The 23,950-nt window shown below is 38.5% G+C and overlaps 1 protein-coding gene across 9 annotated transcripts in view; it reads left to right on the top strand.

Moving 5' to 3' along the window:
• KIAA1328 (KIAA1328 ortholog) overlaps positions 1-23,950 on the top strand; it is a 429,714-nt gene that overhangs the window by 240,493 nt on the left and 165,271 nt on the right. For all 9 annotated transcript variants that reach the window (XM_042239367.2, XM_027960769.3, XM_060405327.1 and 6 more), the window contains one exon: positions 19,716-20,389. In XM_042239367.2, the coding sequence (XP_042095301.1) occupies positions 19,716-20,389 (674 nt within the window). The remainder of the gene's footprint in view (positions 1-19,715; positions 20,390-23,950) is intronic.

Below are 23,950 nucleotides of genomic sequence, written 5' to 3'. Positions count from 1 at the left end.
CTACATTTTACTTTATGTATTTATTATTACACTCAACAATGTATCAGGCACCAAGTGTTTAATCGCTCAGTCATGTACAGCTCTTAGCAATGCCATGGACTATAGCCCCCTAGAATCCTATGTCCATGGAATTTCCAGGCAAGAATATTTGAGTGGATAGCCATTCCCTTCTCCAGGGGATCTTCCCAACCCAGGGACTGAACCTGGGTCTGCATTGCAGGTGAATTCTTTACTATCTGACCCACCAGGGAAGCCCATTCTACTTTTCAAATACTGGTATTCCCTGTTATATGTATAAACCTACGTCAGGATGCTTTTCTCCTTGTGCTATTGTCCTGAAACATTTTGCTTCTCCAAATGTTTGAAATACATTATATTACTACTGCATTAAGCAATCAGTTATCTCTTAAAGAGATCAGTTGATGAGAAAGGAAAGCCTTTTATATTATCTGCTTAGTGATCATTTGCAACTAAGTTGCTAATTATAGCATTTTAATTTCCTTCCAGTTGATTCAGATTCCTCTCTGGTGTTTTCCCCTGCTGGAAAACTTCTTTGACATTTCATGTAGTGCAGGTTTGATGTCAGTGAATTATCATAGCTTTTGTTTTACTGAGGAACAAAAAATCATTTCCTCTTCATTTCTGAAAGATGTTTTCACTGGATATAGAATTTTAGGTTGACAGTTTTATTAGCTCTTTAAAGATGTCACTTTGCCTTTTGGCTTGCATCATTTCTAGTAAGAGTCTCCCATAATTAATGTTCTGTATGCAATGTTTCCTTTTTCTGTGGTTATTACTGAGTTTTTTTTTTCTTTTTACTAGTTTTCAGTTGTTTTATTATGATGTGCATTGATGTGCTAGTGCTAAGTTGCTTCAGTCATGTCAGACTCTTTGCAACCCCATGGTCTGCACCAGGCTTCTCTGTCCATGGGATTCTCCAGGCAAGAATATTGGAGTGAGTGAAACCGCTCAGTCATGTCAGACCCTTTGAGACCCCATGGACTGTAGCCTGCCAGGCTCCTCCATCCATGGGATTTTCCAAGCAAGAATACTGGAGTGGGTTGCCATTTTCTTCTCCAGGGGATCTTCTCCACCCAGGGATTGAACCCAGGTCTCCCACATTGAGGTCAAACTCCTTACCATCTGAGCCACCAGGGAAGAACTAGAATGGTGGGCTCCAATGGCCATCTCCAGGGGATCTTCCTGACTTAGAAATCAAACCCATGTCTCTTACATCTCTTGCATTAGCAGTGGGTTTTGGACAACCTGTAGCACCTGGGTATGGTTGTTTTAATATTTTTCCCACACGGGCTTTATTGAACTTATTCATCAAATTTGAAAAAATTTAGGCCATTATTCCTTCAAGACAGCTGTCTATTGTCCCACCCCCACCCCATTGTTTTCTGGTGCTCCGTGTGTGTACATGTATACATACATGCATGTGTACATATGAAAACACAAATACATAATAACATTAGGTTGTTTGATATTTTACAAATGTTCCCAGTACTCTTTCTCTTCTCCCCTCTCCCCTCTCTCTCACTGATCCCCATATCTTCTTTCTCTCTCTGCTTCATTTTGGATAGTTTGTCATTCTATATCTTCATGATCACAGACCTTTTCTTGTGCAGGTATCTAGTATATTATTAATTTCATGAAGTGAAAATTTCATTTGATACATTGTATTTCTCTTCTCTAGAAATTCCATGTTTAAAAAAATATTTTTTTATATTTATGTCATGTTTTCCATGGTATCTTTGAATGTATTTGTAATAGCTCATTTAAGGTCTCCTTTTTGGTCTTCACAGGTAGCGCTAGTGGTAAAGAACCTGCCTGCCAATACAGGAGATGTAAGAGATGCAGGTGTGATCCCTCAGTTAGAGAAGGAAATGGAAACCTACTCCAGTGTTCTTGCCTGGAAAATACCAGGGACAGAGGAGCCAGGCAGGGTACAGTCTACAGGGTCGCAAAGAGTTGGGCACGATTGAATAGACCTAGTATGCAAGGTCCTTTGTAAATGATTCCATCATTTATCCTTTAGTTCAGTTCAGTCACTCAGTCATGTCCAACTCTTTGCAATCCCATGGACTGCAACACACCAGGCTTCCCTGTCCATCACCAACTTCTGGAACCTGCTCAAATTCATGTCCATCAGTTGGTGATGCCATCCAACCATCTCATCCTCTACCATCCCCTCCTCCTCCTGCCTTTAATCTTTACCAGCATCAGGGTCTTTTCACATGAGTCAGTTCTTCGCATCAGGTGACCAAAGTAGTGGAGCTTCAGCTTCAGCATCAGTCCTTCCAATGAATATTCAGGACTGACTTCCTTTATGATGGACTGGTTGTATTCCCTTACAGTCCAAGGGACTCTCAAGAGTCTTTTCAGACACCACAGTTCACAAGCATCAGTTCTTTAGCACTCAGCTTTCTTTATGGTCCAACTCTCACATCCATACACGACTACTGGAAAGCCATAGCTTTGACTAGATGGACTTTCGTTGGCAAAGTAATGTTGGCAAAGCTTTTTAACATGCTGTCTAGGTTGGTCTTAGCTTTTCTTCCAAGGAGCAACTATCCTTTAATTTCATGACTGCAGTCACCATCTGCAGTGATTTTGGAGCCCAAGAAAAGAAGTCTGTCACTGTTTCCACTATTTCCCCGTCTATTAGACACGAAGTGAGGGGACCAGATGCCATGATCTTAGTTTCTTGAATGTTGAGTTTTAAGCCAGCTTTTTCACTCTCCTCTTTCACTTTCATCAAGTCTCTTTAGTTCTCCTTCACTTTCTGCCATAAGGGTGGTGTCATCTGCATATCGGAGGTTATTGATATTTCTCCCAGCAATCTTGATTCCCGCTCATGCTTCATCCAGCCTGGCATTTTGCATGATGTCCTCTGTATATAAGTTAAATAAGCAATCTGGTAATACACAGCTTTGATGTACTCCTTTCCCAATTTGGAACCAGTCCATTGTCCCATGTCTGGTTCTAACTGTTGCTTCTTGACCTGCATACAGATTTCTCAGGAGGCAGGTAAGATGGTCTGGTATTCCCATCTCTTTTAGAATTTTTACAGTTTGTTGTGATCCACACAGTCAAAGGCCTTGGCGTACTCAATAAAGCAGAAGTAGGTGATTTTCTGGAACTCTCTTGCTTTATCTATGATCCAGCAGATGCTGGCAATTTGATCTCTGGTTCCTTTTCTAAATCCAGCTTGAACATCTGGAATTTCTCAGTGCATGTACTGTTGAAGCCTGGCTCGGAGAACTTGGGCCATTACTTTGCTAGCGTGTGAGATGAGTGCAGTTGTGCAGTAGTTTGAGCCTTCTTTGGCATTGCCTTTCTTTGAAATTGGAATGAAAACTGACCTTTCAGTTTTCTCTACTGATTGATTTTCTCCTGGTTATGGGTCACATTTTTGTTTCTTCATTTGCCTAAGAATTTAATGTCGTACATTATGAACTGTCCATTGTTTCCATACTGAATTTGGTTGTGCCCTTTTGCAAAGTATTGAGGTTTGTTCTGGATAGCAATAAGTTTGTTTTAAGATTAGTTTGATTAGTTCAAGGTCTACATTTAAGCTGTTTTAGAATAATTCTAATTTAGTCTCTACTTCAGTGTTAATTTTGCCACATACCTACAGTGTGGCCCCTTTGTGATGGTTTGAGTGCTTGTTGTATCCATGAGACCTCTCTAATCTGATATGAATTCTGCCTCTCTTGAGTTTTATGAATTATTCTTTTTGCAGCTCTCCACAATTATTCTTTCTCTGGAGTTCCTCATGAGTTTTCATTCTTCACATGCACAGATTGGTATTCAGCCAAAGACTCAAGGAGACCTTACACTCCCTTGGGTACATAGTCCCTCAACTGCTAGCCATTTCTGCCTTGCCCAGCTCTAATCTCCGACTTCGCAACTCAGTAAGATTGTTGGGCTCCATTTGTGTTCTTTCTTCTCTGTGCTGCAATTTATAAGTTCCCTTCCAGCAGAAGACCTAGGCTGTTGTTGAATTCACTGAATTTTATTTATTTTCTCTCAAACATCACATTTGTTTTCTCTCTGCTACTTGTTTCCTACTCTCTGAAATGGGTTTTTCCTACATTTTGTCAGTTTTTCTTATTTAAGTTTGGAGGTTACTGACCTACTCAGAACTGGAAGCAAAATCTCTCTTTCATTTGCAGTATTTTTTCTAGGTAATAGAAATATTTTAAATTTAAAAATCATTTGTAAGTTTTATTATTGTCTCCTTGAAGGTAAAGTGCCTGTTTTTCTGTTGACTTTTCAGAACTTTTTATTTGTCCTTGATTTTGAGCAGTTTTACTATGATGTGCTCTGTAGATGGATTTTGGCATTCTCTGTATTTATTCTCCTTTGGATTAACACTACTTTGTAAATTTGTGACTTGATAGCAGTTTCAAAAAATTCTCTGCATTATCTGTTCAAATATTACTTCTTCATTCTCTCTTCTCCTTCTAATATTTCCTTTAGGCTTTTGTCATCCTGTTTTACACACTTGCTGAGATGTCCTATACCACATACCCTATACACCCTCACATATACCTTTATCATTAATGAACTCCATTCTGTCTTCCAGTTTAGTCTAAATGTTCCATCTTCTATGAAAATGTACCAACTTACCCTTCCCCTACTAATGACAAAGGTAACCTCTCTAATGATCCTCATCTCCTTGCAATAACAATCTTATCACACAAAATATTTTCCTCCTTAGCCAAAATTTGAGGGCCATGAATGTTGAGACTCTTACCAAGCTTTGTACTCCTGGCAGCTAGGGCAGTAACTCACAGATATTTCCAGATCTTCATCCTCCCCACTCACTTCAATTGCCAGCCTATACCTTTGGGTAAAATTACAGAGCAGGAGGAGGATGATAATACCTAATATCTTTATCCATAGCATTTTGTTTATAAACACTCTTCCTTTTATTGTTAAACAAATATAGCTTTAGCTGCAAAGGTTTTGTTATTCTCATGTATCTCACATTTAATGACTTTTAAGAAATTAGTCATTCTTCTCAAAATGTATCGTAACTTTTTCTTCTCATATTTAGCACTAGCTGCTGCTACTGCTGCTGCTAAGTCGCTTCAGTCGTGTCCAACTCTGTGTGACCCCATATACGGCAGCCCACCAGGCTCCCCCATCCCTGGAATTCTCCAGGCAAGAACACTGGAGTGGGTTGCCATTTCCTTCTCCAATGCATGAAAGTGAAAAGTGAAAGTGAAGTCGCTCAGTCGTGTCCGACTCTTCGCAACCCCATGGACTGCAGCGCACCAGGCTCCTCCATCCATGGAATCTTCCAGGCAAGAGTACTGGAGTGGGGTGCCATCGCCTTCTCTGATTTAGCCCTAGAGCAGAACTCAAAAGCATGGAAGAAAAGGGGAATAAGCTTATCTTAAGTATTTTTAAAAATAGTTCTAGGACTATATTTGTTTGAGAGTATCTTTTACACATTGCAGCACACCATTAATAGAAAAAGGACTGGGGAAAACACAATTAAGTTTACATTTTTGAAAGCCCTGCTTGTCCAAAATTTTCATAAATCTTTCTTCTGAACCTAATGTTGTCTCTCTCAAAATATGTCAGCCTTGTTTATGACATGAAAGTCAATTATGTCAAGACTGATTTTTTTTTAATAACTCAAAGTAAGAATCCTGAGGCAGTTGCCTTTTATTCAGGTGTTATGTCTTATAACCAGTCTGTTTGCCTATGCCTAATAGAGGTTGATGTAGCACACGTCCTGTAGTCTTTCAGTGTAGAATCTTGTTTTAAAAACTTTTCATGGAACAGTAATACAGTGATCTGCTTCAAGTTTAAATTCTCATCTCAAAAGCAAAAAGTGCTCTTGTTATTTACTGTTTCAAAGTGTGTGTGTGCTAAGTCAGTTCAGTTGTGTCCGACTCTTTGCGACTCTGAACTGTAGCCACCAGGCTCCTCTGTTCATGGGGTTCTCCAGGTAAGAATACTGGAGTGGGTTGCCATTTCCTTCTCCAGGGAATCTCCCCAACCCTGGAATCGAACCTGCCTCTTTTATGTCTCCTGCATTGGAAGACAGGTTCTTTACATTAGCACCACCTGTTTCACAGATCCAAACCAAATAGGCATCAAGATCCCTATTTTTACTGACTCTATATAATGTTGGAATTTTTCCTGCACTTACAGAATTTTTTATTAACCTTTAAAAACTTATTGGCAAAAAGTACTTATGTGAAAAGTAAGTGGCTCCTGCAACAACTACAACACATTTTATAGTAAGTAAAACTAAGTTATCAAATTCTTTGGGATACAAGTTAGGTCATTTAGCTGATGCTGCTCCTTTTATTTATAAAGACCAGTGTCATTGAAATATGAAATTGAAAGTAATATTGCCGCTCTCCTCAAGTTCTGTACAATGTACTGGGGAGGGCGAAAGTATATGAAAAGAACATTTGTCAAGCACCTATTATCTCTCACTGAGATATAACAATGAACAATAATAATGGTATCTTTTGAGATCACTGCCCTCAAAGATTTCATAGTTTCCACAAGGAGAAGTGTATATTCTTACACATTACAAAGGAACTTAGAGATATGAAAATAGCTAATTATAATGGAGCAGAATGAAATAAATACAACAATAAGGGACTGAACACAGTAGTCCTGGGGTGTCTCCTAGGGAAGGCACAGTTCATGTGAGCTGGGGAAACAAGGGAACTACAGTGGAAGGAAGTGGTACTAAGCCAGCCTTACAACGTGAGTAGAATTTCAAAGCTTAGGAAAAGGAGTTAGGACTTTTGAGTACCAGGAAATTGCATCACTAATTTTATCTTCTATTAATTCCTAAGTGAAATCTTTTCTCGTGATTTTTTCCAATAAACTAAAATAACTAGTAAAAAGTATTCTGAACTTTCAAAAGTTGGGATTTGGTACTATATAATTAAAGGACTTGTTGTTGTTGTTGTTGTTGTTCAGTCGTGTCTGACTCTGTTACCCCGTGGACTACCTATAACACACCAGGCCTCCCTGTCCCTCACCATCTCCCAGAGCTTGCTCAAACTCAGTGTCCATTGAGTTGGTGATGCCATCTAACCATCTCATCCTCTGTCATCCCCTTGTCCTCCTGCCTTCAATCTTTCCCAGCATCAGGGTCTTTTCCAATGAGTCAGCTCTTTGCATCAGTTCAGTTCAGTTCAGTCGCTCAGTCATATCTGACTCTTTGTGACCCCATGGACTGAAGCAGGCCAGGCTTCCTTGTTCATCACCAGCTCCTAGAGATTGCTCAAGCTCATATCTGTTGTGTCATTGATGCCATCTAACCATCTCAGCCTCTGTTGTCCCCTTCTCCTCCTGTGTTCAATCTTTCCCAGCATCAGGGTCTTTTCTAAAGAGTCAGTTCTTCACATCAGGTGGCCAAAGTATTGGAGCTTCAGCTTCAGCATCAGTCCTTCCAATGAATATTCAGGGTTGATTTCCTTTAGGATTGACAGATTTGATCTTCTTGCTGTCCAAAGGACAACTTTTCTCCAGCACCACAGTTTGAAAGCATCAGTTCCTTGGCGCTCAGCCATTTTTATTGTCCAGTTCTCACATCTGTACATGACTACTGGAAAAAACATAGCTTTGACTAGACAGACCTTTGTCAGCAAAGTAATGTCTCTGCTTTTTTAATATGTTGTCTAGGTTTCTCATTTCTTTCTTCCAAGGAACAAGTGTCTTTTAATTTCATGACTGTAGTTACTGTCCACAGTGATTTTGGAGCCCAAGAAAATGAAGTCTGTCACTGTTTCCATTGTTTCCCCATCTATTTGCTGTGAAGTAATGGGACTGGATGCCATGATCTTATTTTTTTTGAATGTTGAATAGTTTTTGAATTACAGTAGTAAGAATTCTAAAAAATCTTGAGTTCCCAAGGAAGAGCTTGCCCTCTTAAAGCTCAGATCTCTTCAGTTTGGTAGTTCCTTGTACATTCAGAAATGCTTTTCTCATTGGGTTTTTTAAACATTTTTGGTCTGTAGATATTTATATGAAGGGAGAAATGAATATGGAAGACCCTAATCTTTAGTAAAAGGACTGTGATTCACTTTGAGAAATCTTAATATAATAAAGAGCCTGGTTTTACCTCCCTTTTATTTCCTACAAGTAGACTATAGTTTATATTTTTTGATATTTCTTAAATGCTCTTTTTTAAGATAGTTATTTTCTAGTCTCAAAAATACAACACTAATGCTTTTTCCCTCAACCAACAACATAAATGCATTCTGCCTTTCTTGTAAGGGACAGTTGATCACATTCAAATAGTATTCTCATATTTTCTAGACGGTATATTAGGAATTTTTTGTTAAAGCTTTCCTTCATTTGACACAAACTAATCTTTTTTGATCTTTTAAAAGAAGAACATGTGCATTGAAACATCTTCCTGCATGCTGGTTTTGTTTCCATTTCTGAGCCTGATTGTTACCGGAGGGATAGATGGGAGGACAGTGAATGGGCAATGGGGGCTCTATTTGCAGCCCCGGGTACTCTGTCCAAACATAATGCCGTTAGGCAGGGCAAGAGGATAGTTGGTGTAAGCTCTAATGGACCATTTTCTTGTGTGGCATCCCTCACTGAATCCAAGTAGCACAGGCTTTATTATGCAACGTCTTATTTTCATTTTCTACCTGTGAAGATTATCCTCACCACTTCTAATTTGTCTCATTTTCTCTATAAAACTATTTTGCCTGTTTTCTGATCAGTTCAGTTCAGTTTAGTTGCTCAGTCGTATCCGACTTTTTGCGACCCCATGAATTGTAGCACGCCAGGCCTCCCTGTCCATCACCAACTCCCGGAGTTCACCCAAACTCATATCCAGTGAGTCGGTGATGCCATCCAGCCATCTCATCCTCTGTCATGCCCTTCTCCTCCTGCCCCCAATCTCTCCCAGCATCAGGGTCTTTTCCAATGAGTCAGCTCTTCGCATGAGGTGGCCAAAGTACTGGAGTTTCAGCTTTAGCGTCAGTCTTTCCAATGAACACCCAGGACTGATCTCCTTTAGAATGGACTGGTTGGATCTCCTTGCAGTCCAAGGGACTCTCAAGAGTCTTCTCCAACACCACAGTTCAAAAGTATCAATTCTTTGGCGCTCAGCTTTCTTCACAATCCAACTCTCACATCCATAAGTAGTTAAAACTAACCTTGTGCACGTTTCGTCTTGTAGATTATGAAAGCCATGTACAAAACTGCTTGTTTCTTTTAGCGATTATGATCATATATATGGAAGTGATTTGAATTGGTATTTCTGTGATATATTTCTATGGTGAATGTTTGTCCCATCCCATCAAAATATTTAGGACTCACCTCACAACCATATTTTTGTCTTATTCAATCTTCATTTGTTTCTCTCTCAGATTAAGTGAGCAGATAGATAAATTTAGTTGCTGATGTAAATTCTTGAGCATATGAGCCAAATACAGTAATAGTGTTAAAGACAGAATTTGCTAGGAAAATTAGAACCAAGGGGCATTTAGTAATTTTGTAGTATGTCTGTTGATTGATAAGTGAACATGTACTGATTGATACAATTTCTCATCTATCCTTTTCTTTTCTTTCATTTCCTTGGGGTACAGCAACCCAATCCTTGGGTTTTTAGCCCTTAAAGATGGCATAAACTATAGAGATCATCAAACTCAACCATTTTATTAACATTTAAAATTACCTAAGAGATATAAAATGATTTGCCAAAAATAATAGAACTCCTAAGTAGCAGTGCTGGAATTCTAATCGAGGTCTTTTGACCTCAAGTATACTGTCAATTATTCTGTGCTCTCTATTCATTTTTATAGCAAGTCAACACATGCTAGCTTTCAAAAAATACAGTAATGATTAAAGAGTATGGGGTTTAGCCTTTTCTGAGTCTGATAATTACTGTTAAAAATTTTGCCAGGCCCATAGTGTAGATGGTGAAGGCCAGGGAAGCGTGAAGTGCTGCAGTCCATGGAGTTGCAAAGAGGTGGCCACGACTGAGTGACTGAACAACACATGGTGTATCCTAAGTATTGCTACAGCATTTGGTATCCATTGCTAGTATTTTGTCTTTTGTAAAATCTTGTGTGCCTATATTCTTGTAAATCTCATAATTATTGACTTTAATGTCTTTCAGATTCAATAATCCTAGGTTGTGCCACGGTCCCTATGGGAACTAGAATAAGTTATTAGAGCCTTGCAAATGTGTTTGACTGCCACATTCTGTTAATTTTTCTTTTCCACTGATGGCCTGCAGCTTCAGCGGCTGTGCAGTGGAGAAACTTAAACCTCGAGGGCCCATTAGATTTAACTTGTTTACTGCGTTGATATCTATATGTTAAATGACAAGAGAGTTCAGGTTATTGAATAATTTAAAATTCAGCTCTAATTGGTGTCATATGACCTGGAAAAGGCCATGGATGACGCCAGGAGCATGCTGAGAATTTCTTATAAATAATTCATCAATTAGATGATTCATTTGCCTGGATGTCTTGCTGAATGCAAAAGTTTGTAAGTTATAACTGATGATATAACACCTGTAAGTATTTAGTTCATAACGCTAGAAGGTAATCTACCTTGATGATCTTCTAGCAGAATCTGCCAGTGTAGGAGAGTTAATTGCACTGGGGAGAAGGAACATTTATTTGGGATGAGACTTTGGCAAACCACGCAGTGCAGCTGTTGCATTATGTAGCTTCTGTCAGCTTGACAACTGGTTCTCATAAGCTCACTAAAAATGCAGCATGTTGTTCTATGCCTTATTCCATATTAACTCCAAATGTTCTGGATAATACAGTGACCTGTCCCTCACACAGTAGTTTAGGTTTAGAAATATTTAGCTTCTGGATTTCTGATTTCATCATAAAATGAAGAGCAAAGGGGGAAATTCTGAAGTTACAAAATGATTTTTATTCTTATAAGGCTATCAGTGAGAATATGAGGTTTGCTAATAGGGTATTTGCTAGGATAGTAAATTATTATTTACCATTAGAGAAATGAATACCAATAAGATCTGTTGGTACTGTTGGCTAATCCTGTGGTTAACAACTCATAAATGCATTCCAAGTAATCTCTTCCTAATTATGCAAAGTAAATAACAACCTGTTGCAGGAAATAATTATTGCGGTTTAGTTTGCCTCTCTCCTTATGGCTAATAGCAAAGATTGGCTGAGCCTGTAAAAATGATTTGTGCATATTTATAAAACATGAGTGTTTACTTGTTGATGCTATTTTCATGATATAATACTGTGGTTTTTATTTTTTATTATGTGAGAACACAAAAAGCCCTAGATTATCTTAGGAATGTTTATGTTCATATATGTACAACACACCTGTTTGTGCTTTCATGCATGTATACAAGGTCATATCATGCTGCTAAGTCACTTCAGTCGTGTCTGACTGTGCAGCCCCATAGACAGCAGCTCACCAGGCTCCGCCGTCCCTGGGATTCTCCAGGCCAGAATACTGGAGTGGGTTGCCATTTCCTTCTCCAATGCATGAAAGCAAAAAGTGAAAGTGAAGTTGCTTAGTCGTGTCCGACTCTTAGCAACCCCATATTATACTACTATCATTTAAATATTATCATGTGTCTAAATGGTTAAGAAAAAAAAAACTTGAGATGAACTGGAAAAGACCCCCATTTCCCTTATTTATGTGGAAACACTTTCTTGGCAACACCAACATATATTTTAATCAAAAATACTTTGATTTGTGTAATGAACAGAGTCTAGGCTCCAACCCTTAAAAGCAGGCTGTACATCTCTACAGACTGGCAGGTCTCACCAGGCAAGTGTGGTCCCCTTGCCTGTGGCAGGATGTCCAGCATCCTAGACTTACCCTCTCAAACAGGCAGAGTATGTGTGTGTGTGTGAGCGTGTGTCAGTTGCTAAGTCATGTCCAACTCTTTGCCACCCCCTTGTCTGTAGCCCGCCAGGCTCCTCTGTCCGTGGAATTTTCCAGCCAAGTATATGGGAGAGGCGAGCCATTCCCTTCTCCAGAGGATCCTCCCCAATCCAGGGATGGAACCCGGGTCTCCCACACTGCAGATTCTTTACCATCTGAGCCACCAGGGAAACGCCAAAAGAGGCAGTTCAGTTCAGTCCAGTCACTCAGTCGTCTCCGACTCTTTGCAACCCCGTGAATTTCAGCATGCCAAGCCTCCCTGTCCATCACCAGCTCCCGGAGTTCACTCAGACTCACGCCCATTGAGTCAGTATCATAAATGTTTGTAAAAAATGTCCTTTATTTTCTATGAAGTCTTTAAAATATGTCTGTCACGTTTTAAAAAGGGATCATAAAGATTCAGAAAATGCAACTCAGAAATTTACCAGCCTTCAGTATCAGAAATTTCTTAGTATCTCATATAAGTCTCTCACACTTTTTTTAAACCTTATACTTTTCTCATTGGTGTATTTTTTTATCTAGTCATTGACTAGTGTCTACCCAAGTTAAGACACATTATGCTTCTACTCTGTTGTAAGCCAAGTGTTGCCAGCATTTTCTCCTCATCCTTCTTTTGTGCTGTGGATCCTGCAGCATGCCTTGTCAAAGATTTTACTGGCTTCATTTCTGCCACATCTAGAGTCTAAAGATGTAGCCAAGATTGTAGTGCATTTTGTATAAGACAAATCCTAATATGCTACTATTTTGAACTTACTGCTTTCCATGGATCATTTTCTGTCTAAACTTTTTAATTTTAATTTATGTGATGTGTTTTTCCTAAGTATATTCTTCTACATGCTTTTCTGCTAAATATCATTCCATTTATTTCTCTTTTTATAATTTTACTTAATTATTGGCTGTACTGAGTCTTCACTGCTGCACGAGTTTACCATTGTTGTGGCTTCTCTTGTTGCTGAGCACAGGCTGTAGGCACTCAGGCTTCAGTGACTGCGACTCACAGGCTCCAGAGTACTTGGGCTTCAAGTAATGGCAGGCTCAGGAGTTGTGGCACACAGGCTTAGTTGTTCCATAGCACATGGGATCTTCCCAGACCAGGAATCTAAACCGTGTGCCCTGCATTGGCGGGTAGATTCTTAACTGCTAGACCACCAGAGAAGTGCCTGTTTACTTCTGATTAAGCAGTCAATCCAACTCATTTTCATCGCACAGAAAACATTTAAATAGATAGCATGTCCCAAGTCATATTGTTCAGTTTGTTTAGTTTTGAGTATAGCCTAGGATATTCATAGACTCCTCTAATTCCAAGAGCACTCAGCATAATTATCAAGTTCAGTTGGCAAACCATGGCTTGCCAGAACTCCAATGTTTTGTACAACTTGCAAGCTAAGAATGGTTTTAACTTTTTAAATGGTTAGAGTAAAAAAGACTATTTCTTGAAATGAGAAAATTACATGAAATTCAAATTTCAGTATCCACAAATAAGGTTTTTCTAGAATAGCTGTTGATTTCACAGTACAAAAGCAGAACTGAGTAGTTATGACAAAGACTTTATGTACTGCAAAGTTTAAAATGTTAAGTGTCTGACCCTTTGCAGAAGAAACTTGCTGACCCCTGCTATATAGCCATGAGAATATAGCCACACACAGCACCATGTATGAACTTGACAAATGTAATGCTGGGTGAAAGAAGTTAAACAAAAAGAATGTATATCATATGGTTTTATTTATGCTTCAGAAATAACCAAGTACAGCTGAACTCTACTATGTATTTCAGCAGAGAAGTATTAAAGCAAAGGAGAAATTCTCATTAAAGTCAAGGTAATCATTCCCTGTTTTGGCAAGAGAGGTAGAGAGTGGTGATGGCTCAGGGTCATCAGAGGTCTTCTGCATACAGAAGGGTCATCTTCTGTGTGCAGGATGGTAGTCATGTTGGGCATTGCCTTGTGATTATTCACTAAGTTGCTCTTATTTTTTTTGTGTACTTCTATGTTTATGGTATTTCATACTAAAGAAATTGTTTAAAGTCTACAACAGGAAGTAATGTGTTAAGTATTTGGAGTAAGTCTAAGGGTTTGGAGTGAGACATAGTCCCATGTCTGACGTAGAGTACTGACATGAGCTTGGGAAAGTTGTATTGATTCCTTGAACTTCATTTTCTCATCAGTAAAATGCCAATTAATACCTTACAAAATTGCTGTTAAGAATAGGTTAAATGTGTAAAACATTTAGCATAGTATATGGTAAACTCTGGGTTGAAAACAGCCAGAGTAACAGTGTGTTCTAGGAGCATGTTCTGCATTTAGTGGTCAGTGAAGGTGACCAGTTAGAGCTAAGTAGGCTTATCGGAAATAGTTTGCATGAAATTGTCTTCCCCAGCCTTCATTTCTCATTTTCAGTCCTTTAAGAATTACTTTGAATCATTTAAATATATTGGTTCCAACAGTAACTTCATGAAAGAAGATATCCAAATAACCAGCAAGCATATGTTCATTACTGTCATTACATATCAGGGAAATGGGAAATAAAGCCATTATGCTATTTCAGCACACATACACCAGATAGACTAAAAATGGAACAGCTAGCTAGTGTTGCTGTGAATGTGAAGTAACTGCAACTCCCTAATTTCCTGATGGGGTTGTGAAACAGAGTGACCAGTTTTGGCAACTTACTGGCTGTTTCTAACAAAGTTAAATATGTGCCATGTGACTTCAAAAAAGAGAGAGTATTGTATGAGAATATTCATGAAGTGAAATGAAGTCGCTCAGTCGTGTCCAACTCTTTGCGACCCCATGGACTGTAGCCTACAAGGCTCCTCCATCCATGGGATTTTCCAGGCAAGAGTACTGGAGTGGGGTGCCATTGCCTTCTCCAGAGGATCTTCCCGACCCAGGGATCGAACCCGGGTCTCCCACATTGTAGGCAGGTGCTTTACCGTCTGAGCCACAAGGGAAGTCCCTTGAGAATATTCATAGAGGCTTTATTTTTAATAGTCCTAGACTGGTAAAAACCTAATCCAATAAAAAGAATGGGTAAATAAATTTTGCATAATTCATACAATGAAGTACTATGCAGCAATGAGAAAAGAATGAACTGTTGATACACAAAGCAACATAGAAGATACTCAAATATTATGTTGAGCTTAAGAAGCCAGGTACAAAAGAGTAGCATGCAGTATAATTCCATTTATATGAAGTTCAGCATAGGTAAAACTAATCTGTGATCATAAGAGTCAGAATATGGTTACTCCTGGGAGTGTGAGGATGTGATATTGACTAGAAAGGACACAAAGGAACTTTCTAGGATATTGGAATTGTTCTATAATTTGATCTGGGTGATGATTACATGGGTAAATGCAAGTAAAGATCTGTGCATTTTATTATACATGTTATGCCTTCATTAAAAAAAATCTAATGGTTTTTAAGTTAGTGTTATATATCTGAAAAATTCATATAAAACCCATATGCTAGATACAGCAGTTTGGGATTTATTGTTAGTTTAAACCTTAGTTAAGAGAAGTTATATTTGTAAATATATAGAAAGCATGAAGCAGAAAGAAAAATACATCTGTTTCATTTAGGTCCACTGGGACTTCCATGTGTTCCAGAGGCAATGTTTTTCAACTCCACTAATAAAATAATTTCTTTTATTCATATTCCAACAGGAAGTTTTATTTCTTTTCTCTTCTTCCTTAGTAGCTCATGATTCAGCCTAATCATGGATTCTAATTTTCTTTTCTTTGGTTACTGTGACCTGTAACCCAATTTGAATTTTTCTCCTAAGCTGATAACGTCAGCCCAGAGTTATTGAGAATGTACGTGCTATGTGCAAGCCCCAGTGCTATACATATAGATATAGATATACATATACACCTCCTGCCTTCAGAATTTGTTGTGGCAGGGAAGTCAGTGATAATAACAGTAGTAGTCATAGGAAACTTTTTAAAAATATGAACTTTATATTAAGCGCTGTCCAAAGCACTTTATATATGAGTTATCTAATCATCACAACAGCCCTAAGAGACAGTGCAAGATGTTAGTGTAAGACTGACATCCTTTGTATGAATGAGAAAGATGAAGAACCTCTCAGTTATCTCAAGAAGCTCAACTCTGGCCCTACTGAAAACCTCACTGTAGCAAAATAAAGATTGATAACTGAACTCATTCTCTTTTAAGACAATTTAGAGATAATCTGTTGTAACTGAACATGCCCTCGGGTGATCTCACCCCCCCCACACACACACACACACATACACACATGCACCACAGTGTTCTGCCTGAAAGAAGTTTGGGTAAATAGAAGGTTTGTGTTTCCTTTTTGTAAATTAGTACCCTTATAGATAGACACTCTTGATAACTGCTCATCTGTCTCACCACAATGTTCAGTTTTGATGTAGGTGCTATTTTTAATCCTTATTTTACTGTTGAGGAACCTGAGGCTCGGGCAAGTTGAATAATATTCTATATAGTTTTTTATTGCTGTATAACAAGTTACTACAAACTTAGCTTAAAACAGCACACATTTGCAGTCTCATAGTTTCTGTGGGTCTGTGAGTCTGGCACAGCTTAGTTGGATCCTATGCTCAGGGTTTTAGAAGGCTGCAGTCAAGGTGTCATTTGGGCTGTATTCAGCGGAGAGCTCTAGGTCCTCTTCCAAACTCACAAGGTTTTTGACAGAATTTATTTTCTTGTATGTGTATGGTACATGCCTTGTTTTCTTGCTCCCTGTTGCCTGGAAACTGCCTTCTGCTCCAGAAGTCATTGCCGTATGAGCTCCTCCATAAGCCCTCCCACCCTGTATATAATAGTTTGCCTCTACTAATCCCAAACCCCTATTCCTTCACTCCCCTATTGCTGTTCTCCCTTGGCAACCACAAGTCTGTTCTCTCTACCGGTGAGTCTGGGATTCTCTTCAGCTCAGTTCAGGTACTCAGTCATGTCTGACTCTTTGCAACCCCATGGACTGCACCACGCCAGACTTCACCAACTCCTGGAGCTTGTTCAAACTCATGTCCATCGAGTCCATGTTGCCATCCAACCATCTCATCCTCTGTCGTCCCCTTCTCCTCCTGCCTTCAATCTTTCCCAGCATCAGGGTCTTTTCCAGTGGGTCAGTTCTTTGCATCAGGTGGCCAAAGTATTGGAGCTTCAGCACCAGTCTATCCAATGACTATTCAGGACTGAGTCTGTGATTAGCAGAGGCAAACTCTTACATATAGGATGGGCAAAAACAAGTTCCTACCATCTAGCACAGAGAAGTATATGCAATATCCTGTGACAGAACATAATGGGAAAGAATATGAAAAGGAGTATTCGCTTTCACATTCTTTTCCATTATGTTTTGTCATAAATAAGTCACTTTGTAGTCCAGAAGAAATTAACATGCATTGTAAATCAGCTATAGTTCAATAAAACCTACCAAAAAACAAAAAAGCCCTCCCATAACACAATAGCTTATTTCTTCAAGACCAGCAAGAGAATCACTGACCTTGGGGAGAACACCAGACCTGCTATGAAAGGGCTTACCTGAGTAGGTCTGGCCCACGCGAAATCATCTTCCTTTTTTTTAAATTCAGAGTTAGCTGATAAGGAGCCTTAGTTATATATGTAAAGTCCATTTTGGCATGTACATAACATAACCACAGGATTGATCACTGATCGTATTCACAAGGTCTGCCCTGCTCAAGGCAAGGAGATAATACAGGGTGGGGACACCAAGATGATGGAGATCTTGGGTAGCATCTTAGAATTCTGCTTAGCAATATGCACAGTTCCCTAGCAGGTAATCGGCAAAGCAGTGTTATCTTTGAGGAAAGCACGCGTGGAAATGTTTATGTCTAAGTGCCCCTCAAAAACATTAGACACTAACTACAAAAAAAATTTGTGACATTTGTGAATAGTGTAACAATCAGCACCATTAAAGTAAGTATAAGCTTTGTTAGTACCTAACAATGCACATATGTAAATAATGTTAAGTAACAAAAACATGAATAAAAAATTCTACATACATGGTATCTACTGTTATATTAATGATACGTGGATTAGAAAATATATGATGATGTAAAATAGTTGATTTATGTTTCTGGACTCAAAGCATTTATCTGTCATTTAAAAGTATAACCTTTAAAAAGTCAGTTTATCATACAGAATAGCAGATGCTAAACATTTCTGTTGACAGTAAGTGCTGCAGAATTTCAGAATAGGGGAGACTAATGTGGACTAGAGTTCTTCCTTAGGTATAAAATAAGGTTAATTTTTTATAAGGTAGTTTATCATAAATTTTGCCCCAGAACTAGTTCCTTTTATGTAGTTTGTCATCTGCTCAGTATACAAGATGCATGCCTTCTATGAAGAGACCCAGGTCATCACCACATATGTGGCTGACTCTCATTTAAACAGAACTCCTTTAACATTGTTTTAGAACCTCACTTGAAATCTTGAGTCATTGTACTAGCCCTCTTTTATTATAGGCTAGGAAACATTGTATTGCCATATATCTGTTAGTTGATACTTTTTACCAATCAGTTCTTCATTTTCAACTATTGCAGAATAAATTGGTGGGATTCTTTTTCCCCCCTCTCAGCTAGAGTTCTCGATTATTCATTCTTCCTATATCTCTAGAATACATAACCATCTCAACTGTTTATGAATTAGTTCTTATTTTAAAAGTTGTGGCAAACTGAATAATGGCCTTCCAAATATGTCCATGTCCTAATTCGTGGAACCTGTGAATGTCACTTTATATGGCACAGAGATTCTGTATGACAAGAGACTTTACAGATGCCAGTCAGGACCTTAAGATGATGAAATTATCTAGGATTCCATGGGTAAGCCTGATGTAATCAGAATGGTCCTTCTAGGAGGGACAAAGGAGGAGTCTAATGGCCCACGGTACAGACCAGTGGTTCTCAGAGTTTGGTTCCAGGTTGGCAGCACCACCCAGGAGCTTTTTAACAGTGCACATTCTTCGGCTCTACTCTAGAGTTGCTGAACTGGAAACTCTAGGGAGTAAGCCAAGCAATTCACATTTAACAAGCCCTCCAGGTGATTCTGATTCATGCTAAAGTTTGAGCATCATTGCTAAAAACTTAAGTCTTGCTCTCCCCAGTTGAACAAGCTTGAGGCTAAAATGCTGGGAAAGCTCATTCTATTGGCTTGTCAAAGGTAATTTGCAACTGCTTCCTTTCTGCGTGACTTCTATCAGACTGTAATCACTTGAATAGCTTAATTGAGAAATCACTTATGTTTATAGCTGAAATTAAATATGTTTTGTATTTAAATAACTACTTTTGATTAGAATCATATTTTGTGGAAAGTGGTTGGTTTTATCTGTGTACTGTAAAGATATTTATAAAAACTCATCAAATTTCTAGCAGTAACTAACATCCTATTCAGTATAAGGTGAAATGTTTTACATCAAATCTCATGCTGTGTAATGGCCAATCAAAAGGTATTTAAGGTGGCTGAATGGATTTCTTGGCTTAGTATTCAAAATTAAACATTTTAAGACATTAACATTTAATGTTTTTCTTTTTCACAAAGTTGATGTTATGTAACTCATATTATTTGCAACTCCTGAAGTCTTGCTTAAGCAGTGAGTGGCAATACTTTCTCTCATCCTTGTGAATTTACTGAAATGTAGATTGTTTGAAAATGATTTTAGCCTTGTGGCACATGTCTCTTTAGCTGTGAATACTATCTCTATTAAGAAGACAAAAACACAGCTTTGTCTTGGTAAACATGTATCACTGATTCCTGAAGAGTCAAAAGAACTCCCTCTATTGTGCTCTTATTTGACAAGTGATCTTGTGGTTCCTTTTAGGTATCCAATAGGAAAAGCACTCTCCCATCTGCATCTGTGGAACTGGATGGTTCCTACTTGAGTGTAGCCAAACCACAGATCCACACTCAAACCAAGCAGAGGCCTAAGTCGGCAAATCAGGACTCAGCTCTGGAATCCCTTGTGGAATTTAGGAATAATTCTTTGAAACGAGCAACCCATCATTATTCCAAAGAGGATATGGGCAAGGTTCCCTCAGAGACCAGAACATGTAATTACAGATCCCCAGGGAAAAAACTAGTAGATGCAGTCCCTACAGAGAAAGCCCCTCCCAAAGAACTGAAGATGAAGGAATGCCAGCACCTCCAGGCTCCTCCGTCTAGTCAGTGCTGTGGCCATGGACATTCTGAAAATGCAGATCACGTTCACGAGAGCCATCTGACACACATGGGCCCTCAGCATTCCAATACACACCTGGACTCATGCAGGTATTGTGGGCTTTCCTGGGCATCTCTGATGCATGGCCATGGGGCACTGCCACCTAATGAAAAGGATGTCAGAAAGCAGCTCTCAGAAGATAGAAGGCAGCAACTTATGCTTCAGAAAATAGAGCTGGAAATTGAAAAGGAGCGCCTTCAGCATCTGTTGGCCCAGCAGGAGACAAAACTTCTCCTGAAACAGCAGCAGCTTCATCAGTCTCGACTGGACTATAACTGGTGAGTTCTACCTGTTTTTCCAGCAGTACCTGTAGTTTGGAGAATACAGAATAAAATAACAGCTGTGTCACTGTAACAGATGTGTAGGAGCAGACGCTCCTCAGAATCTTCGTTTGCTTAAGATGCATAGCAGCTATGACTTCCAAATAAATTGCACTGTCTTTTGGGGAAGAACTGAAAGATTACCTTGTCTTCCAAAATATTAGCTTAGAATATCTACTTCTTACCTGTCCAGTGTAGTTTTGGCTGGATTCTAAAGACAGTATTTTTCAACAATGTCACCATTACACAAAATACTTTGCTATTTGATGTCACTGTAGAGAATATTAAGCGTTAAGTAAAAACTTAAGATTTTAGGATGTAAAATGAGACTCACGTGTTGGCTAGGTGTCATCATTCCATATAACAAAGGGAACCTGCTAAATTCAACCTTTCCTGGTTATGAAGCATAACCTGTTCAGTAGCCAATTATTATAACCTTCCCACATTTAAACTGCTCTTCCTCTGACAATTTTTCCCTAAGAACAATGTTTCAAAAGCTAAAGCCCTATTTAATATCATGTAGTCTTCATTATAGTTTTACATAGAGTCAAAGTTTGTTATCTTAATTTCAAAATAGTAATAGATGAAATGCAATTGTATTTAAACATAAGAAAATATGGCATTTATGTCTTTTTATAAGTACATTTCAAGGAAAGGGTGTGTGTATCTGTGTGTGTGTGTGTGTCTGTGTCTGTGTATGTATCCCTGCCATTTTCTTCTTGGTCAAGCATACCTTTTCCCCTTTGTATACATTCTTAGGCATGTTGATCCTCACACACCTAATATTAGTGTTATTTGCTTTTACTTCTTGGAGTTAATTTTCTTTCAGTTTCAGATCCTGCTCAATATTTTTTAAATCCTAGTGTCTTTGAAAGTTCTATCTTGTTTTCTTCAGTGCAGTACTGACTTGCCCAAGAAGCAAACATGATCTTCCTCTTTCTCTTCCCTTTATGATCAATTTTATTCTTCACTGTTGAACCTGGAGGCTTTTAAAGTAAGTGAAATTGAAGGCTCTTGTGACAAGATTGTCACCAAAGGCTGAAATGTTGCTCCAATTTTATGACCCCAATCTCTAATCCTCCAGTTAACGTGTAGTTTCTCCTGAGAACTTCATTCTACAAACATTTATTGAATGTCTGTGTTATGTGAGGAATGGTTCTAGGTAGTTGAGATAGATTAAAGAATTAAATGTAGACTTTAAAGAGATCACAGTCTAGTTGGGGAGAATGGATAATTTTATGTGAGGCATCATGTTCATTTGAACTGCATTGTAGTATTCAAGTAATGGTCCTTAATGATGATAAAGTGCTTGTTGTTCCCTTGATCACCCAAGCTTTAAATGAAAGCACTCTGAAACACAAATTTTGAACCAGTTTTGTATATAGAGATTTCTTAAAACTTTTTATTTTGAAATAATTACAAGATTGATAGGAGTTGCAGAAATAGTATAGAGATTCTGTGTGCCCTTCACCCAGTTTCTCCCAACGGCTACATTTTATGCAACCACAATATATTGTCAAAGCTAGGAAATTAACATTGGTACAGTATGTGTGTATGTTTGGTTCTGTGTCATTTTATCACATGTGAATTTGTGTAACCACCTCCACAGTCAAAATACAGAACTGTTTCAGCACCACCAAGATTTCATTTGTTCTATGCTGGGTTTTTTGTGTTTTAATTAATGTATTGGAGCATGGTTGATTAACAATGTGTTAGTTTTAGGTGTATAGGAAAGTACTACACATATAGATGTGTATTTTCTTTTTCCAAGTATTTTCCCGATTAGATTATTACTATGTCCTCATCTGTTTTTTAATATGTGTTATTTGTTCATTTGGTTGGTTGCACTGGCTCTTTAGTTGTGACACATGAGATCTTCCATCTTTGTTGTGACGTGAGGCATCCTTAGTTGTAGCATGTGAACTCAGTTGCGGCATGCAAACTTTTGGTTGTGGCATTCTGGTTTCCTGAACAGAAATGGAACCTGGGCCTCCTCCATTGGGATCGTGGGGTCTTAGCCACTGGACCACCACGGAGGTCCCTGAACTATGCTGTTAGAGTCACTCTTTGCCCCAACCTGTCCCTAACCCTGGGAACCCCTAATCTGTTGTCTATTTCTAGATTGTTATTATTTTGAGAATTTTATATAAATGGAATTATACACAATGCTAAATTTTGATATTGGCTTTTCTCATTCAGCATAATGCTGAGATCCATCTAGATTGTTACATATATCATACCTTTTGATTTCTGAGTACTATTCCATGATACAGATATACCGTGGTTTGTTTAACCATTTGTCTATTAGACAGTTTCCTTGTTCTCAGTTTTTTCAGTTACAAATAGAGCTTCCATGTACATTCTTATGCAAGTTTTTGTGTGGCCTAAGTTTTTTGTTTCTACAAGTGAGAACTAGGAGTATGATTGCTATATCATATAAGAGATCATATTTAGCTTATACTCATTTAGTTTACAATGCAGGAGACCCAGGTTTGATCCCTGAGTCGGGAAGATCCTCTGGAGAAGGAAATGGCATCCCACTCCAGTACTCTTGCCTGGGAAATCCCAAGGACGGAGAAGTGTGGTAGGCTACAATCCATGGGGTCGCAGAGTCAGACACGGCTGAGCGACTTCACTTTCACTTTCATTTAGTTTAAAATACTTCTCCCACCAGTAACGTGAGAAAGATCATTTCTCCCCGCCCTTGTCAGCATTTGATTGTGTCACAGATTTTTATCTGATGTGTTCTGCATCTGTGTGTAGTGATATTTCATTGTCATCTTAGTTTGCATTTTCCTTATGGCTAGTGATATTCAATACCCTTTCATTTGCTAGTTTGCCCTCCTTCCTTTCTTTTGGCTAAACTGTCTCTTTAGTATCTCTTGTCATAGTCTAACTGGATTGTTTGGATTGTTTTCCTGTTGAGTTTTGAGAGTTCTTTATATATTCAAAAGATGTAAGTCCTTTGTCAGATAGGTAGGTGGATTTGCAAGTAATTTCTCCTAGTCTCTTTTCTTTTTAGTCTCAAAAGGATCTTTCACAAAGCAAAAGTTTTAAATTTTGATAATAGTTCATTTTTAATTTTTATTCCTTTTAGATTGCATGAAGTTTTTATGATGACCATTGGATTTTGTTAAGTATCTTTTATGGGATAATTGACATGGTTGTTTGATTTTTCTTTTTTAGCCTGCCAGTACAGTGGATTGCATTGATTGATTTTTTTTAAATATATATATTGACCTAGCCTTATATCCCTGGAATAAATATCCTGGGTTATAGTGTATAATACTGTTTATGCATTCAGTTCAGTTCAGTCACTCAGTCGTGTCTGACTCTGAGACACCATGCACTGCAGCACACCAGTCTTCCCTGTCCATCACCAACTCCCAGAGCTTACTCAGACTCATGTCCATCGAGTTGGTGATGCTATCCAACCGTCTCATCCTCTGTCATCCCCTTCTCACGTCTTCCGTCTTTACCACCATCATGGTCTTTTCCATTGAGTCATTTCTTCACATC

Source organism: Ovis aries, chromosome 23, assembly GCF_016772045.2.
Source record: "Ovis aries strain OAR_USU_Benz2616 breed Rambouillet chromosome 23, ARS-UI_Ramb_v3.0, whole genome shotgun sequence".
Taxonomy (NCBI): domain Eukaryota; kingdom Metazoa; phylum Chordata; class Mammalia; order Artiodactyla; family Bovidae; genus Ovis; species Ovis aries.
This window is presented reverse-complemented; position numbering and strand designations above follow the sequence as displayed.